Source organism: Heterocephalus glaber, unplaced genomic scaffold, assembly GCF_053883595.1.
Source record: "Heterocephalus glaber isolate CG9 unplaced genomic scaffold, H.glaber_assembly_v1.0 deba00000281, whole genome shotgun sequence".
Taxonomy (NCBI): domain Eukaryota; kingdom Metazoa; phylum Chordata; class Mammalia; order Rodentia; family Bathyergidae; genus Heterocephalus; species Heterocephalus glaber.
In genome coordinates, this window is record NW_028258139.1 from 10,123,009 (window position 1) to 10,142,777 (window position 19,769).

At 46.5% G+C, this 19,769-nt stretch overlaps 1 protein-coding gene and 1 pseudogene across 50 annotated transcripts in view; one reads left to right on the plus strand and one right to left on the minus strand.

The window, feature by feature from the left end:
* Window positions 1-19,769, minus strand: part of Cacna1c (calcium voltage-gated channel subunit alpha1 C) — a 733,897-nt gene that overhangs the window by 225,920 nt on the left and 488,208 nt on the right. For all 50 annotated transcript variants that reach the window (XM_087182459.1, XM_087182482.1, XM_087182545.1 and 47 more), the window contains 2 exons: window positions 8,880-9,019; window positions 409-548 (listed from right to left, as the gene is read on the minus strand). In XM_087182459.1, the coding sequence (XP_087038585.1) occupies window positions 409-548; window positions 8,880-9,019 (280 nt within the window). The remainder of the gene's footprint in view (window positions 1-408; window positions 549-8,879; window positions 9,020-19,769) is intronic.
* LOC106008386 (thymocyte nuclear protein 1 pseudogene) lies at window positions 13,238-14,089 on the plus strand (annotated as a pseudogene).

Genomic DNA, 19,769 nt, shown 5'->3' on the forward strand with positions numbered 1-19,769 from the left:
AAAATACAGAAGGTAGAGATAATCTTATTGGCTAAAATCCCCGGTGAGCCTTGGGGATTAGCCAGCTCTGATCCCTTGGCTCTTTTGCAGCAAATGTATTTAAAATCCCTGCCTCGGCCTGCGGGCTGATCAGATGGCAAGGGAGTTGTTCTCTTTGTGCAGGCTGCCTTCCTTTGGCTGTGTGGCCACTGTGAACTTTGTCCAGGTGTTCATAAGAGCAGGGACAACATGTGTTTTGATGTACTTGCATGAGACCTTGGTTCTTTAAATCAAAGGGACTCATTTTGAAGGAAACCCTCCATTGGTAGGAGATCAGGTTCCTACGCAAAGTGTTCTTGGCAGTTTAGCAAAGGGAAGTTGAAGTTTTAATAAAGAAATACTGTAGACAGCAATAATGGCATTACTTACTCGGGACTCCGGACACCAGCCGCAAGGGGCGCAGCACGCGGAAGGCCCTCAGCGCTTTCACATCAAATCCAGCGCCTTTCCCTCCTAGAGCATTTGCCCCATCTGCTTTGGTTGCTTGTTCTAAAATTGCACTAAAAAGCCTAGAAAAGAGGGTAAAAAGGAGGTGTTAGGACTGGGTTTTGTCACTGGGGCTCCGATCGTTGCATCAAGCCTGAACCAGCAGTTTGCAGGCACCACAGGTGCGATAGTGGGAGGGTCCACAAATGGCTTTAAGTCAACATTCCCGCAGTGGGGGTATCACCTATGTCGAGAGTGTCACAACAGCTCAGAGAGGGCTGAGCAAGGGAAGACGTGGGCCCTTTGCCATCTGAAAGGCATGGGAACACATCTGGATTTGGGCAAGTTGGGGATCCCGGACCCAGGTATAAAGCAGCGGATGTGTGCTGTCTTTTTGGGGGTGCCCTCTGCCCCCTCCATGGTAGCCTAGCTCCCTCTCCCATGAATGCCAGGAACCTCATATGCTCTCTCCATGCCTACCGTCTTCCTCCTAACAAGCTTCTCCCTTTGATTTCTTCCAGGGCACACATAAATAATCTCACAGAAGTCCACTTTGTGCTGGCACACAACAGCTGCTCAGAAGTTATATGCTGAATGAATATATGAATGACCTCATGGTTCAGTGAAAAAAGGTACAAGTGGAAGCAAAACCATACATTGATACATGTGACTGAGATGGAGATTTCAGCTCGGACACTTTCTGTCTGTACTTGTACATTTATTTCTCCAACAAACAGGAAGACTTATTATCTACGAGGCCCCGTTCTAGACCCTGGGGCTACAGCAAAATGGGCAAAGCTCTTACCTTCGTGGAGTTTAAACACAGAGAGGACAGGAACTGAGCAATCAGTAAAGAGGTACTGTATGATTGGAGAGTGGCAAGTGCTAAGAACAAGAGTGTGCTGGCAGAGGGAAGCCTACAGTGATAGGGAGGCTTCCTTTTTACAGAAGGCTTGGAATGGAGCTCTGCTCTGGTAACATTTGAGCAGAAACCTGGAGAAAATGAGAGAGTGACCCTGTAGCTATTAAGGGTGACTGTTCCAGATAGAGAAGGGTTGGTGCTGATGCCCGAGGAAGGGGCAGGGAGTTAGAGGCTCAACAAGCTGCCAGTATGGCTGGGGCAGAGGAGGAGAAGGGGAGGATGATGGGAAATGAAGTCAGAGAGGAAAGAGAGAGACCCCAATTGGTATTTACTTTCTCTCTGAGATGGAAACCAGTGCGGATTTTGAGCAGGAGAGTGACATATCTGACTAAAGTTTTAAAAGAGTCACTCTGACGTTGAATGAGAAAAATAGGCTGTAGTGGGCAGGGCCAGAAGCAGGCTACTGCAGTAGTCAGGTAGGAGGTCTGGGGGCTTAGACCAGAGGGTGGGGCTGAAGGCCGTGAGAAAGAGTCACATATTGGTTTTAAGACAAAGCCGATGGGGTTGGCTGATGAACTAGTTGTGAAGTGTGAGAAAAGAGGAATAAAAAGATGGTTCCAACATTTTGCTTGAGCAGTGAGAAAGATGGGCAGTGTTGCAATGGCAGCCACAGCCACCTTGACTGTAAACCTTTTGAGACTGGAGCTGATCATTAGGCACCTGAATGGATATCTTGAGTTGCCTCTATTATGTTTGTAGGTCAAGGGGAAAGTTCAGGCTGGAGTCCAAAACTTGTTAGTTGTACAGATTATATTTAAGGCCAGGTCAAGCAAAATCATCCAGGAAGCTACTAAAGAAGGCAAAGATATGAAAGGATGAATATGGGCTCCTCCAACATGGACAGGCAGCTAGAACAGACATCAACAAAAGAGGCTGAAATGGAGTAACTTGTAGGGCTGGGGAAGAAAAGCAGGGAATGATGCACCATGAAAAAAGTAGTCAGTCAGAAGGCAATGGTTAATTCTGTCCGATGCTGTGGATAACATGGATGGGAGACTGCCCGAGGGATTTAGCAAAATGAAGACCATGGAGACCTAGAAACATCTGTTTGGTGGAGTGATGGGGCAGAAGCCTAATAGGTTAAAGGATGAAGACAGAATGGAGAAGAAGCGGGAGGCAGTGAGCATAGACGGCCCTCTCCAGAGGAAAGACAATGTAAGCCACAAATGGGAGCCACATATGCAATTTAACTTTTCTAGTAGCCACATAAAAAAGTAAAAACTAACAGGTGAAATTAACTTTGGTAGCATATTTTTATCTAACTCAATATTGTCACAACATTGTCAGTGGGCCTGGGATTTAGCTCAGTGACACTACGCCTGCCTTGCAAGCGCAAGGTCCTGAGTTCCATCCCTGGTACCAAAAAAGAACAAAATAATCCAACAAAACATTGTCATTCATGTAATATATTTTGAAAATTATTAATGAGTTTGTCATTCCTTTTTATTTAAATCTTTGGAATATGCGGTGCATTTTATACTTACAGCATATCTCACTTCAAATTAGTTACATTTGAAGTGCCAAATGGCCACAGGAAGCTAGTGGCTATTGTATAGACAACTCTTTTGAGGAATTTTACTGTAAAAATGAGCAGAATAAAAAGGTGGTTATTAGAAGTGGGTGTGGAGTCAAGAGAATTTTGATGGGGAGATAACATAGTATATTTTTTGTGATGGAAATAATCTAACAGAGAAAGAAAATCTGATGGCACAGAAGCAAAAGGAAACAATTCCTGAAAGAATTGATTTCTTCAGAGGGCAGGAGGGCAATCTACTGCACACTAAAGGTGTTACCTCAGGGGAAGAAGCAGTTGAACATGGTTTGGATTCGAAGCCATATAGAAGCATACGGATGGGACTGTGGGCAGAGATGACTGTATTTGTTTTCTCAGGAAAAGAGTTACCAAGGTCATCAGCTAAAAATGTGAGAGAGGAAGAGGGTACTGGAAATGTGAAGAGGCAGGCAAAAGTATAAAAGAGTCATCTAAGAAAGTAGAAGAATGAATGGAGTAAGGACATGAGGTAGGATGGGCAGATATTATCAAGGCCAGACTTGAGGCTGGAGGTCATGAGAGGCTTTGTATGTTTCTCTATCCTTTTCAGTATCAAGTCGGTCTCTACGTAGTTGGATTTTATTAGAACTGGTATTCTTCTAGGGGAGCAAATAAACGAAGAGGGGAATACAGAAGCTGAGGATACACTCCTGTGAGTGGCTTTAATGACGGAGCACAGCATCTAAGTTGGTCGGAAGGAAGAGTGCACATGAGGGCGGATAGACACAATGTGGTAGGGTGCATGAATTTTTGGAGTCAGGGTACAAACTGGAGGAAGGTGGAAAGAGAGGTGGTGTTGGGTTAGAGCAAGATGTTAGATCTCAGATTACGGGCAGGGTGTAGTTATTCGTTACGATGGGGATGTTGGCTATAACCAGGGGAGTGGGGAGCTGAGACAGGGTGGAAGTCAGGATCCCAGGAGAAGACATCAAGGAACCAAGAATGCAGGCATGATGGCAGAAGTAGAGTGCTGGAGAGAGCAGAAGTGAGCCAGAGTTCACAACTTCAAGGTTTACGGAGGAGTGATTCAAAGGCATACAGAGGACTGCTATAAGGTGTAGGGGCACAAAGAGTGACGTTGGAGGGTTTCAGAAATGAGAAGGTAGGGCCCCTCCCCATCTCCATCAGAATGAGGCATCTGGGAGAGAAACTGGCTGCCTCCTGAGAAGCTGCAGGGCAGTAAGGAGCTTGAGGGAGAGCCAGAAAGGGAAGAGAGGGACCAGAAACAAAGCTGAGGATTTAGCACACGAGTTGGGTCACCTGGTTTGTACAGAAAGTTGTATTAAAATTCAGTTACATGCTCTCATTTACCTATCACCATTTTCCTGCTACAGCAGCAGACACCAGCAGTGGGAAACAGACTGCATGTCACACAAAGCTGAAAGTGAGCATCTGGCCCTTTCCAGACAATATCTGGCTACCCCTGAATTAGTGGCTGTCTGTGGGAACAGAGGGTGCGGCACAATGGGAAGGTCACAGGAGTTAGGTGAGATAGGAAGGGGCTGAGACCTGAGGCTGCACAGAGCCAGACAGGAACGAGTCTGCCTGACGAGGCAGTCCAGGAATTCCGGGCTTCTGGTGGCAACTGAGAAAAACGGGGAGAAGTACAGTGGGAGTAGTTCCTGTCGTTTATGCCTAGTGTGTGAGGAGTCCTGTTTCTGCCTTAGTGTGACCTGGGATGGGGGAGAAAGGTCAGCTAGAAGGACTGGGTCCCCATACCACATGTGAATGATGAGCCTGGACAACTTTCATTCTTGAATGAATGACAGGCCTGAGCTCTTGGAATAACTAATGCTCCAGGGGCTGGATCCAGGAACAGGGGAACAGGGGCAGCTCGGGGCTTAGCTTTGCAGGAGCTCAGAGCCACATAAGGCTGGGCAATGAGGGGCTTGGTCTGCATTAAGGGTTTTCAAACTGCTCCACGGAATCCCTCAGGGACTTCCTGGGCTTCAAAGCCAGAGCTACATATCTGGGTTCTGGTGCCTCTAACCCACGTTTTGCAGAACAGCTTCCCTTCTATCTGTTTTAGGTATTGGGCCTCTGAGTAAGACATTTAAAAATTTTTTTTTTATTTTTTTATTTTTATTTTTGAGTAAGACTTTTTTTGAACAATAGATTCTGTAGTTAAAAAGATTTGTGTAGCTTGCGTGAGGCTCTGACTCATTCGTAAGAGGGCGGGGAGACTGGGGGTGAAGATGGGGCGGAGTAGCAGAGGACTTGCCTAGCATGTGTGAGGTTCTGGTTCCACCTCCGGCACCACAAAAACAAAATATAAAACATGTTGACAACCTTGGCCAGACCATATCTAACATCTCCCAGCTCTTAAATTCTTTGAATCAGTTTGCCAATATGATGGCTTCACATGTTAGTTGGATTCCTATGCCTTGAATTCCTATGCCTTGGATTAGCAGGATGGGGGAGAGGGTTTCTTCCTCTGTGAGGGAAATGTTCTTTCCACTGAAATCTAGATCCCTGAAACCTGAAGAAATGGAGACCAATTTGCAAGTTGGTCAAACAACAGTCCAAATCCAAACCAGATTTTGTTCCCAGTATTTCCTGGAAGAAAGCAATATGCTTATTGGAGTACAAGATGTTCACAAAATATTATTTGGTAAAAAGGAGCAGAGATTAGATTACTTTCTTCTCTTTTAACCCTTACCGCCAGCTTGAGTGTCTTTATTAAGTGTCCGATTTTAATTTTGAAGGGGTAGGAAACTCATGAATGGGTGCAGGAGATGTTCTTGGCTTGGAGGGCTTGCTGTGTTTTTCTCTGTTAGGCAGTATAAGGGTGAGACCAAGGCTTTGTGCTCCCATTCCCTAAACACTGGGTTCTGCTGTGGGTGCTTGGCTGGAATTTCAAAGGAGTTGAGTTTGGCAGTACTGCAGCAGGGCATTAGAGCTTTTTTTTTTTTTTCAGTATTAGAGATTGAACCCAGGGTCTTCCCCTAAGCTACATCCTCAGCCTTATTTTATTTTATTTTTGAGACAGGGTCTGGCTAAGTTTCCCAGACTGGGTTTGAACTTATGACCCTCCTGCCTCAGCTCCCGAGAGTGCTGGGATTATAGATATACATCTCTGTGCCTGGTTATATTAGAGATTTTAAGAGGTTCAAGAGGGCTCAAGAATAAGAGAGGCGGGCAGGGGATTTAGCTCAGGGTTTAGCAAGCACAAGGTCCTGAGTTCAATCTCCGGTATCAAAAACAAACAAACAAACAAACAGAATCAGAGAAGGGCTAGGGATTTAGCTCAGTGGTTCCAGCGCCTGCCTTGCAAGCGCAAGGTCCCAAGTTCGATCCCCGGTACCAAAAAAATAAAAACAAAAACAAAAAGAATCAGAGAGGCAAGGCTGCCATATTGCTAAGGAGCTAGGACAAAACAAAAGGCTTTCTGGCTAGGGTAGAATCTCTTGAGTGGGGGATCTACTGAAGGGTCCTCATGTCTTCAGTTGGGGCAGGGGTCGGTGGCTGAGAGGCCTCTAAAGTCCCTTCCACTTACATTCAGTGGTCCCATCTACCCAAGAGACTCTTCTGCTTTGGGAAGGAAATGTCTCTTGTCACATGCCACCAAAATGGCAATGCAGAGAAGGTGTGCGTGCATGTGCGGGGGTGTGTGTGTGTGTGGCTGTATCAGGCAGGCAAGCCACCTTCTCATTTTCCAAAGAACACAGGAAATCAAAGGGATATCCATTCAGTGCTGCAAAAGGGGCAGAAAAAAGAGGCCCTGCTGGAGAGAGGTGGTGAGCTCTACCCTCTGGGGATGGCGGACTATTTCTCTAGTTGTAAGGATGACCTGAAATTGAGACCGCATGGAGAAGCCCTAAGTCTCATTGCCCTGGAGAAGAGAAACTAGAGGCTACAGGTAAAGAGGAACAAACCCCAAAGTTGTGAACTACAAGCCAAGCAAGTGTCAGCATCACAATCCCTGGGCTTTCAAAAGCCAAACAGAGGCATCTTTGGGACAGTGCCACATCTGGCTGCCTCCCTAGTATGGCCTAAACCTCAGGGAGAAGCTGGGCTGCCCCATAAACAGTCTGCTCCCCATGGGAGGAGCAACAATCTAAGGGATGCAGAGAGGGACAAAGAAGCTGTAGGTGAGCATGTGTGGGCCAGTGAGGCACAGGCTCCTTGGGACCGAGCAGGGAGCTTTAGCCCCTACCTCTCAGTGCTCCTGTTCAAGGGCTCCCACTTTTCTTGTTTCCTCTTCCCATGAGTTGGGCAGAGCACATGGAGTCAAATCCAACTCCTTCCAAAAACATGAGTAGAAAATGTAATGTCTCTGCCTAGACAAAATGCATCTTGCAAATTGCCTCATCTCTCCACTGGCCCCAAAGCATCAGCTCTCATTTCTCAGGCTCTAGTCAATGCATGCACTGCAGGCTCCTAGGCTTTGAGGAAGAGGCCAAATTTAAAAAGGGCTTAGGGGCATTTGGAACTACCCATCCTCAGGACCTCTACTGTGGTTCATTGAGTTCATTTAAGGCATTTGTTTAGCCACTCTGTGTGTATTCTGGTATGAACAGAAGAGGCAAAACTTATCATGTCACTGTACCTCCCAACCCTGAGTCCTTTGTAGCCAGATCTACAGCTAACTAATAACCAATAACCTTAGTGCTCTTCGGATCAGGTCACCCAAATATCCCTGATGTCCATGTGGCCAAAGTGTGTCACTTATTAGCCAGGCAACATGAGAACAACACAAGACAAACCCCAACACAGCTCCAAACAACCCTTCTGACCATTCAGATGGCCATAGGCAAGGAAATAAGTTGTGAATGATCTTGATTTGCTCTTGTGTTATTTCCTGCAGTAAAGACCAGGCACTCCCTGAAGGTAATCAGCTCCGAGGTCCCTGGAGAAGTTCACAATGGCCTGGGTCTCCACTGCGACAGCACAGAAGGTTTCACCAAAAATAGGTTCCTGGGATAAGAGGCTCCAACATCCTGCCCTTGACACTGAAGCCTACCAGGACTGGGGAGAATGAGTGTTGGGTGGCCACCGGGCTCCAGATGACACCATGTTGGCTCAGAGGAGGCAGCCTTTCCGGAAGTGGGAGCTGCTGTAAAGGCAACCCCTTCTACAAAACACATGAGTTGTTGGAACTTCATCCACTCCATCTTAATGAATTATATTTTGCACAGCATATGTAAGCCTGTCAGGTACAAATATTTTATGGAGAATCTTTTCATGCAGTCACCAATTTCTTGATAAGGACATCATCATTTCAAAATTTTATTTAAGATCCTTGACACTGCTTTTTTAAAGCTTCTACTGATGTCCTACACGAACATGAAGTAGTGTTTGGGGGATGGTCTCTCTGGTCCGGGTTTAGTTATCCATCACCTTGGCCTTTCAGAGTTACTGGTCTTCTCAGCCAGCTGTGCTGAGCAGTTTCTTGGGGTCACAGCACAAAGTCACTGTGGAGGTGAGAATGGGGGAGGGCAGTATGCATAGACATCCTATGCACCTGCCTTAGCCGGTGCCCATGGACTGCATGCTCCCAGGCAAGCTGATTGTTCTACTCAGTATATAGCAGGGCAATTGGTCAGGAGCTTGCTGGGTCAGATGTGGCTGGAGAGGGGATAAAAGTGCTTAAATAAAAGAATTACCTCAGTGGCATGGAAGACTTTGGTTCCACTAAGTACACTCAGATTGAAGTGTGTGTGCATGTTTTTATATGTATATATGTGTGGGTGTGATGTGTGCATGTGGATGTGTGTTTGCATGTGATCATGCACATGGGAGCTGTGGTGAGAAGCATCTTGGGTAATAGCTCCTCTCTCTCTGGAGAAAGTCTGAATTCAAACTGATTTTTAACAAATCCTTTCACTGTGGCTGAAGGCAAGTACAGCTATAACAAAATCAAAAAGAGATATGAATACAGAAGGAAAAAAAGATATGTATAGGTAAGGCAAGGGACGGGAGAAAGACAGCAATACTTACCCTACAACCACAATGATAAAATCTAGTAAGTTCCAACCATTGCGGAGGTAAGCATTGGGGTGAAAGAGAAGTCCATAGGCGATAACTTTTAAAAATGCTTCCACAGTAAAAATTATGAGAAAGAGATATTCCACTCGCTCCTAGGAAACAAAAATAGGAAAGAAAGAAAAACAAATTGTTAGGTTAGGGAATTGGAAAGTTCTGAACCAGCAAATCTCACAAGGATAGTCATGTACCCCATAATAACATGTCAGTTAACTACAGTGGTACCTCGGTTCATGAACTTAATTCGTTCCACAATTCTGGAAAAGATGGCCATGTTTGTGTTCCTGTGGGAAAGATGGCTGCGGTTGTGTTCATCACCTGATGCAGAGTTTGCAAGCAAAAACAGGATTTTGTCAAATGCTTGTTTGTGAACCAAACTGTTTGCAAACAAAGGTGTTCATGAACCGAGGCACCACTGTACAGACTGCACACACAACAGTGGTCCCCAAGTATTCTGCCACCAAGTGCCATTGAAGCCATCTTAGCTTGTGTAAACTCACTCTATGATGTTTGCACCATGGTGAAACGGCTTAAGGACACATATCCCGGATATAACCCATTGTTAAGTGACACATGTCTATGGATGGAAGAGAATGCTGCGCCTTTGCATTAGGACCTAGAGGGACGCGGAGTGGGAACTCCAAGCCGAATTATCAAATCCACAAATTTTTCCACCATTAGAGCTCAGTCTACTAGGAATTGCAGGATATATGTGTGTGTGTGTGTGTGTGTGTGTGTGTGTGTGTGTGTATTATATAAATGTCTTCAAAGGTTCCCTGTTAAAATGTAAATATTAGGGAGGTGTAATGATTCACATTTTTAAGGAAAAGCGTCATTTAACTAGTTAACATTTTATTGTACCTTCTTAGAGGAGAATTCATAATGTCTTGATCTGCAGGGAATCAATATAAAGACAGAGAAGATGCTGGGAAAGGGTGTGAAGCAGAACTCCAGGAAAACCATGCCACAATGTAGCAGTCACTAACCCCCAGGGTAACAGACATGGTTCTGGGGAAGACACTAGCTGAGTTCCCTGAAATACCAGAGCAAAGCCACAGCCACGAAGAAATCAAGCCATTGAAGATCTCTTCATAGCAGCCAAACAGAGGCAACCTGCTCTCACACACAGATCCAGACAATTGAAATCTCTTTCTTGAGAAAATAAAACTCTGTCCAACGACACAGGCCAGGTCAGCAGAGAAAACCAGCAGTCTGAGGGTGGGGTGGGCACTGGGCAGGCCGTGGCTGAGAAAGCCAGTTCTTTTCTCCCGCTGCTAAGAGAAAGGCTTTGTATTTAAGGATGCAGCGCTGTCCCTGGGAGGCCAAGACAGACTCTTTGCTCGATTAGAACGAGCGACTCCAGGTGCTGATTCACTGTTTCCCTCTCGCACCCCCAGCACAGAGCCTTAGCGGCCTCACCAGGGAAGGCTGCCTGCTCGCCTTCATGCCCCACTGATCCCCTCTGCAGTGGCTTCGGCTCTCTCCCCCAGGAACCCCAGAACACCCATCCACACTGCATTCAGGTGCAGGTCCTCCAAAGCATGGCAGGCCCCTCACACCCCTAGAACGCACTGGGTGCAGCACCCTCCAACCCATTTCTCTCCTCCCACTAGTCCACCCACATCTCAGAGAGGGCAGGCCCAAGAAGTCCCACCTCCTCCTGCCCAGCCTGCTGGGAGAGTGCGCCAGCCTGGGGTATTGGGGATCCAACAGGGTGGCTACACACAGAATGGGCACCCTGAGTCCCCAGGCAGTCTCACCTAACCCTGGACATTTAGTGAGTGCTGGCCTCACTGAGTGCCCAGCTCCGGGTGAAGCAGTTTGAGGATGCTACAGCAAAAACTGCAGAATTCCAGGCTCCACCAAGACCTAATGCAGCAGATCTCCTGCAGTGTGCATTACAGACAATTCCAGGTGTGTGAGAGGCACCTGGACGTTTAAGAACCACTGGTTCATATATTTAATGAAGGCCCAGACCTAGTCAGCACCTCAGAGGTAGACACAACCTTTACTTCCTACCCATTTTAGCAACATAAAATTAGTTTGGGGTTGTGTCTGCTTGGGGACTCTGACTTAGGAAATCTCCACTCTGTGTGAGGGCAGCAATTTTCAAATTAGGTGATATAGGTTTGGAGTATCTCAGGGCAGTGGTGAAAGGGAAGACATGTTACAAAAGGCCTGATGCAACTGGAGGATACTCAAGGAAGGTGGCAGGGGGAGGAGCTGTTAAACAGTCACTTACTCCCAGTCCCCTCACCCTACCCCCATGACAGTTCAGAAATGTCATAGTTAGCACCAAACAACAGGGATACCCCTGTATGTACGCCCAGAAACCAAACACAAGTTGGGTGCCACTGGGTGCCAGGTGCTTTCATGCATTCACATATGAGCTCATGGTTTTTTACACTTTCCTTCACTTGCTCATGCATGCCTGCATCCATCCATCCATCCATCCATTCATCCATCCACTCAGTCATCCATGACTAATGTAAAAACAGGTACAGTGTCAGAACCCAAGCCTGGAGTCCCCTCTGGGCTGTCTAGACAATGAACTTTCTGGAGGAGACAGATGCTAATCTCAGAGTCTCTTCTCCCCTCACAGGGAGAACAGCAATTTCTCAAAGGCTCCGAGGGCCCTGTATGCTGGGAAGCTGGCATTCTCAGGCAGCCTCTCATAAACAGTTGGCATCCCCAATCCAGACTGCCTGGCACCAAGCAGTCTGTTTATTTCCTCATCCACAAGACCATTTTCCTTTGCTTAATTTGCCCTATAAAAAGTGAGGGCCATGGGGACAGAAGAATCTCTCTTGGGATGCATACTCTCGGGCTTAGCAGTATCCTGGACTTGACACACCACTTTGTGGGATGGAGGACTAGGGGACCTGTGACTTTTCTTATTGAGCTTTGGCTTATATAACTCTTCCCAGTAAAGCCTCTTCCTTACTCCATGGCACATGATATGCATTCCAAACCCTAGCACATAACACAGAGATGCAGAGGGACCCCCTTAAGGACCCCCTTGATCACACATTCAGTCATTCACAGACATGCTTGCTGGGTGCTGGAGCTTTGAGAAAAAGGGCTCAGAAATCAAGCCCCATGATCTTCTGGTACATGGGTGGTGAGGGGAGGGGTGCAAAGGGTCAGACGATTCCAGTACAATGGGTGAGCAATATTCTGGAGACAAGGGTTGGGCAAAGAAGGGCTTCCCAGAGTAAGGACCTCTGATTGAATCTCAAAGGAGGAAGAACTTCCCAGGAGAGGAGGTTAAGGGATGGCAGAATTTGGGCACGAGTGAGGCATCCAGGTGGAGGGAGAACTGACAAGAGAGGGAAGCCACACATTTACTTTGGCTGGAGTGAAGGGCATTGAGGGTCGGCAGGAGCAAGATGGCCAGAGGCTCTGTGGCCATACCCGGAGGCTTGGGTTCCATTCCAAGGAGATTGGGGAAGACCTCACTGGAGGTATGCTGGCTGGAGAATGAGTGGTGGGGGTGAAAAGTGACCCAGAGCGATGTCACAGAGGCATGAGCTAAGGTAGAGGCAGTGGGACTGGGACTGATGAGACACAGGTGGATTTGAGATAGTAAGCATGCACTTTGTTTTCTGCTTGCACATGGTGCTGAGGGAACAGACAATGGGAGAGAAGACGCACCCTGACTGGCCTTCCCTGGGGTTTCTAGTTTGTGTGGCCATGTGGATAGTGATGACTCACGCTGAAGGGGGACCTTTAGCAAGAGGGGCTTGGAAAGAAGATGGACACAGCAGTAACAGGACCTACTGAACTGGAGATACTCCAATACTGGCCACGAGATGCCAGAGGCAAGGCTCAGGGCAGTTTGGGTGATAGGGCAAGGCCAAAGGAGAGTGCCCTGGGAGAGCATGCAGACTAAGGAGAGAAGAGCTGAGCCTGGCTCCCACCTAGCAAAGAACAACTGCTACACAACTGCATCTGAATGGCCAGCCCACCAGTAACCTCATCCCAGAGAAAGCCCCTCCACAGCAAGGGAATTTATCTCCAGGTGGAAGTTATAGGACCCTGCTTGAAATCATGGAGTCTGGGTGATAAAAGGAATCTTACAGGTTTTCTAATTACCCTGCTCACCCCCCCAAAACTAGGATCTGATAAGATACTGAAGCCTGAGAGACACATGATAAGAACAGGAAACTAGACCTCCTGACTTTCAGTCCAAAGTTCCCTTCAGCCTGTCTTGCCTCCTGGGTACCAGAGATACCTCTTTCATTGGTTCCCGCTCATTCCCAAGGATCTGGCTGGGTTTAGACTGCTCACACTAAGTTGCTTAGGGATTTGACATGACTGAAGTGGCCCAGGAGTCAGTAAGAAGCCATGTGGACAAGAATTCAGAGAAGGGGAGCCCTACAGCGTGCACCAGGAGCACAGTGACTGGACGAGAGGGGGCTATCAGGAAAACACACCAAAACTGAGAATTCAGATGAGATATCAGCTCAAATGGAGAAGACTTCAGATGCAAAAATCTGTGGGAAGACTCTAAGCAACTATTGATTGATGAAGTTGGAGCCAGAGAGCCGACTAGAGAAAGGTGTAGATGTGAAGTTCAGCACTGAGGATCTCAAAGCACAGTTCAAGCAGACAGCATGCTGGGATGGTGTTTGAGACTACCAGGCTTGGAACTTCCTTAAAGCAGTGGAGCTGGAGGATGAAGACTTCTATCATAGTAACTGCAAAGAGCCAGGCATCAGAGCACTTATGAAGATTATAAAGGAGGCTTACACAGCTCACACACAATCTGAGAAAAACAATCCCAATTATGACCCATCCAGCAAAGAGGACAACCCCAAATGGTTCATGATGGACGTATAATTGTTCAGATAATGAAGGATTTCATCTCCCTGGTTGAGCTTGAAATCTATCACCAAGCTCACAAAGCTACTGGTGGTCCCTTAGAAAAATGGCTCTCTTCACTTGCCAGAGACTTTCAATTTAGCCCCTTACCCAAGAAATATTCAATTTTATTTTGAGCCTAGAAGAGAAGGAACCAAGTTAACTGAGGCTCTATTGTTGGAATGGAAAAGCCATTATTCCAAAGAAGGCAAGCTTTTATAAGACAAAAAAAAAGAGAAGTCATGGGAAGGCTTGCTTGTAATGTCACCTGGGACTATGTATATAGGTGGTTTTTGTGTACTTTTTTTCAATGAAAGATTTAATTAAAAAAAAAAAGAATTCAGAGAAGAGGCAGCTGCCTATTGTTGACAAGTCTGGACCCAGTCACCAGGCAGCTTGTGACTGCTGGAGTATGCTGACTGAATGTTGCAAAGGGCAATGTCACTCACTCTGACCTCAGGGACATGGGAGCTCTTACAGAATTACCTAAAAAGTTAAAAAATTTAACAACTGAAACAGTGTGGTCAATCCCTTCACAGCATGAACTGCATTGCCAAGGCTGAATGAATATAGGATGGAGAGCAGCAAGTTCAAAGACTGATATCCTTGATGTCCATGCCTCTAGTCCTGTGAATGCACAGTCCTTTACAGCCCTCTTTGACTCGAGTGAGTGTCTGTCTTCTAGGAGTTTATAATGCAGTTGGAAAGATAGCACATGTATCCATGGGAAGGCTGATAGGAAACTAAGATAGTCGAGCTCCTCAGGTATTTAGAAGGCATCATAATTCCCAGTCTCTCCACTCAACTCTGCTAAATATTTCAAACAAGTGCTGGGTGTCCTCCTGAGCTCTAAGCAGTCAGAGAATTCATGGGGAAGGCACCCAACAATCAGCAGGTGAACTGGCCTTTTCTGTGATCTTGGGAATGGAGAAACTTTGGAAGCCAAACTTGAAGGGACTAAAATTCTGTGTTAAGGTTGAAAATGGTAGAGGAGATGTTAAAAACCAAAGGAGAAAGCAAACCTCACAGACTCTGCACTGAGCATTGGTCAGAGTGGATTTCCCAGGGCATCTGGAGGACCCCACTCCTCTAATAATGGGGGCTGCCTGGGGCAGGCAGAATGATTGCCTGGCAACTGGCTTCTCTCTTCTTCCTTTCTAACACTTCTCTTCCAACCCCATACTATTTTTTCCCTACTTGCTTGCTTCATATTGCCATCTTTATCTACTTTTCTCTCCACTCATCCTGCTCCCAATGGCAACTGGGGGCCCCTGACTACATCCATATTTGAAATATTTATCAGAGTGGAGTGGAGAGAGAAACATAGTTTTGGGGAATTATGATGTCTTCTAAGTGCCCTAGGTGCTCAATTGTCTTAGTTTCCTACAAACCTTCTCATGTATACATGTGCTACCTTCCCTACTGCATTATAAACTCCTTGAGGACAGACACTCAACAATGTTTTAATAGTAATAATCATTGGTCTTGTTGCTAGTGCCACCTGGCTGTGTGTCTTTGGGCAAGTCTCTTGGCTTCTCTGGGTCTATTTCCTCGCATATAATAGGACTTTAAAAACATATATGGTGCTGCAGAGAGCCCCAGGCTGCTTTGGGAGCAGGTGCAGGTAGGGGAAGGCTGAGTGTGGAGCTCTGGCATTCTACCCTTTCTTGAACCAGGGCAGCACCATGTTAATCCCCTGGGCTGAGTTGCCTAGGTGTCCTGACCCAGTGTACTAGAACCCAGGGAGCCAATATGACAGGATGTGGACAGAGAATACACTCCGCAAAAGAAGCAGCTCTCTCCTACTGACTGGTATGGAAGGCTTTTGTTAACTTCACGTACTGGGTTCAGCATAAGATTACTGCTTTTGTGATTCTTGTAACTTGGAATACCACTTCTAAAGTGCTGGATGATGTCCAAAGTCCCTCCAAAATCCTATGGCAAGTGAGGATGCTGATCCTTGGTTGATATGCAGATCTGGCTAAAGCACAGCTAGATTCCAGGACACAGAATGGATCCAGCTAACAGCTCTTCTTCATTTCCCGGCCTGCTGTTCCAAAGATCACCATACATACAAATAGCTACTACAATAAAAATATCCATTGTTGATGAGATTATTAATATATGTGCCTTAGGAGGAACACAAACCCCTTGTGAGCAGAAGCCATGCCAGGGTAGATCTGCTAGGACAAGGACAATTACAAAGGGAATAAAATGTCTATTTGCGTGTGCACATTTCTGCAGCATGGGTCACAAACTGTGAGATGATCACTTTCCTGTGTGGAGCACTACATGACTTAGGTCTGGTGTGTAACAGAACTTAGGTGTAAGAATTCCTACCCAGGGATCCGGGTGTACCTCCTTCAATTTATGTAAGAGTATTTATCAAAGCTGCTAAGAATTCCACACCAAGCAGAATTGATGAGAAGCTCAGTTATACAATTTCATCTCAGTACAAGGTACAAAGACAATAAACACAATAATAATACTTCATGGAGCACATTGTATTCACAACTCTAGTACCATTCAACCTGACATCAAAATACGGTCTCCTGTCTGTTCTCTAGCCAAGAAGCTGTAACATCTCCGCTCCTCACTACCCAGTTCTTCTGTCATGCATTCATTCCATATGTCACAAATACTTCCTGAGACTCTGCTTTGCTCAAGTCATCTTCCCACATTGGGTTCTGAGATACTGACAGACCTAGAGAATATTTAAAACTGGGGCAGAAGGGTACACATTCCCCTCTCCTTGTTGTACAGAAGAGATGGCATGTCCCAAGGCCCACACCTAGCCCCAGGGATGAGAACTCAGGTTCCTTGATAGCAGATCTGGTATTTCTTCTCCTACAGGGCAGCTGTCCCTCTTCATGGACAGTCACTGTGCACAGCAGCAGCCATTGGGTAGAGAAAAAGGGCCACCCCCAAGATGTGGTGGGTGGGCAGCAGGAATCCCACACTAAAATCTTTATCCCACCTCGGTCTCCACTCGTGCCTGAAATTCAGCCAAGAAGAAGAAGCTGTTCTTCTCTCCACAAAGCATGGATAAACAAAATGTGGAACACATGCACGACAGGATGGCTTGCAGCCTTAAAAAAGGACTGAAATGCTCATACACGGCACACCATGGAGGAACCATGTTAAGGAAAAGCCAATCACAAAAGAACAGATATTGTATGATTTCACTTGTATGAAGTACATAGACTCGACAAACACACAAGCAGAGAGTAGATTAGGGGCCGTCAGCACCAGGGGCTGGGGAGAGGGAGGAATGGGCAGCTCCTGCTTAACAAACACAGGGTTTGGGTTTGGGCTACGGAAAACTTTGGAAATAGAGGTGATGGGGGCACAACATTGGACATGTAATTAATGTTACTGAACTGCACTCTTAAAATGTAGAATGGCGCATTTTATGTTATACATTTTACCACAATAAAAAAGAAGCATGGGTCTCCATTCAAAGTGGGGTCAGGTTTGAACCTATATTAGATGCATAATGGGGTGAATGCTTAGAAAGCTGACAGCACTGTCTTTGGTAGTGGGATCCTGGGAAGATGCTGGGATCCCGAAATGGAAGAAGTGGGCTGGGCTGGGCAGGGAGGTAGGTGATGTCAGTGTGGGCCCTCCTCGAAGGCTTAACATGGAAACCTCATTTAGAGGGTGCCTGATAGTTCAGATGGTCTGGCCAGACTCTACTCAGGACAAAAGGGCAGGAAAAATCATTTAATGGTCTAAGATCAAGGCAGCCTTGCAATAAAGAGATTCACCTATTTATTGAGCGCAAGTAGCAATTGCAGTTGGGTGAGTCGCAAAGGTGCTAGTTTCATTGGTTTTACAGTAGCTCAGCACACACACAAACACACAGACACACACACACAGACACACACACACACTGGACACACACACACACCCCCCCCCCACACACACAAACACACAGACACACACCCCACACACCCACACACACTGGTCTACTTCTTTGTGCTTGCCCATGATGCTCAGTTGAAGTGACTTCTTCACTTACCAATTTCCTGCACTTAAGTCTTTTTCCCTAGAGGCCAGCTTGGCCTCAGCTGTCCCTGCTCCCAGGTACAGGTGCTCAGTTGCGTGGGCAGCCCAGGCATTGGAGTACCACTCTGCTCATTTCCTTGGGTCTTTGCAGTTCCCTGCCCTGGCCCAGACACTCGGCTTGTGCTGACCTTTCCCAGGCAGCTCCTGAGATGACAGACCACTGTGCACCACGGGGCCACATCCAATCCTGTGTTTCTCTAACTGCAAACCCCTAAAAGGGGAGGCATGGCCATCTTCTTCTTCTGTTTAGATTTGAACATCAACAGTTGCTACATTGCTGTTTGCATCACGCTGACGGAGGGGAAAGAAAGCCTGAATGTCAGAGAAGACAGTCTCCTCCCTTCTCCACTTGACCTTGTCCATCCCAAGCCCTTGTTCTCTTGTGAGGCTGCCCTCTTATAACTGGGCATCGCTGGCTGTCAGGGAATGACCACAGCCCTTTCCTCTCCAAGGGAAAAAAAGATAATCCGTTTTGTTTGGAGGTAATGGAGTGGAGAGGGTGACAGATATTACCAATCATGGCTGAATTACTCCTGGGGACCACAGGCATCTGCTTGGAGACCTGTGGGCTAGTAGGTAATTTTCCAATTGGAGGAAGGGAGGTACAGCAGTGGCTTTAAACTCTCTGCTACTTTCTGGCTTTCTTTTCAGTGGCTAGACTAACACCTGGCTCCGGGAAACAGGACCATCTTTCCACCTCGCCCCACTGTCCACTCATTCTGGCCCGACTGTTAGTTGCTCAGATATTGAGGCAGCTTTCTCGCTGGACATCTGGGAGGTTTTACTACTCAAAAGCATTTGACCAAGCACTTGCAGGGCAGAAGCAGGTGTATTTGTCACTTTTGGTGAAGAGGTATTTTTAATGAAAGGCGAAATGTTAAAGAAAAGGGGTTCTGGAGTCACACACCTGGGACTGAACTTTTCCTGTGACAGGCTCTGTCATCTTTCTAAATTTTGGTTTCTTCCCCAGTGGAGTGAGAATAATTACACTTACCCTTGAGTAATTTTGAAAATTAGAAACCACACAGTGTTGTCACTCAGATGGTAGCACTGTCACCGCTGTGGGCCTCACATGTGCCCCTGCCATAGCTGCTGCACACTAGGTGTGTAGCACATCTGTGTAGAGTGGGCACAGCACCTCTGCCTGGTGCCTCTGTTGTCCTCCCCAGAGGTCCTGACTCTGGTGCCCCCAGTTGCCTCTCCACTGACCTCTGTTTTTTCATTGTCCTCTTTTGATCCTTTTAACTTTGACAAATTCTAGAGGCTTGAGGTCCCACATTGGCTTTCTACTCTCAAAGCCATTTAAAAAAAAAAGCAATACCATAACCTTGTCTGAGTTCTATTTTCTGGGTTCCATGTGTTCCAGACATTTGTGTTCACCTCCCTCCTTGGCCCTAGGATCTATAGGAATAGGTTCCTATGGCTTTAGAGACCCCAGGCCCATGGCTACGCTCATTGTCTTCATGTCTTTGGGAACTGGCCAATCCAACATCTGTTGATGTGATTTATTTCAGCTATGGTGAGCGAAAGTGAAGGAAGATTGTCAATATTATTAGAAGCAAAATTTCCATGGATTTGGAGAGGTTTGCCAACTATGTGTGATCACCACAGTAACAACTCACTGGGTAGAACTTTACAGTTTACAAGGTCCTTCTCTCAGTCACTTTCACGTTGAGTCTCATGGCCCCCTGTGAAGAAGGAAGAGCAAATACTTTTCTCCTCCTTTTACTCCTCTTCCTCCCACTCCTTTTTTCTCCTCCTCACCACTATCACCACTACATCAATAACACTATCATTATCACTATTACCACCACAACTACCACCACCACCACCACCACCACCGTCACAGTTTAGATCTAAAATGTTCCCCAGAAGTCTCATGTGTTCAGAGGTGGGGCTCCTGGAAGGTGATTG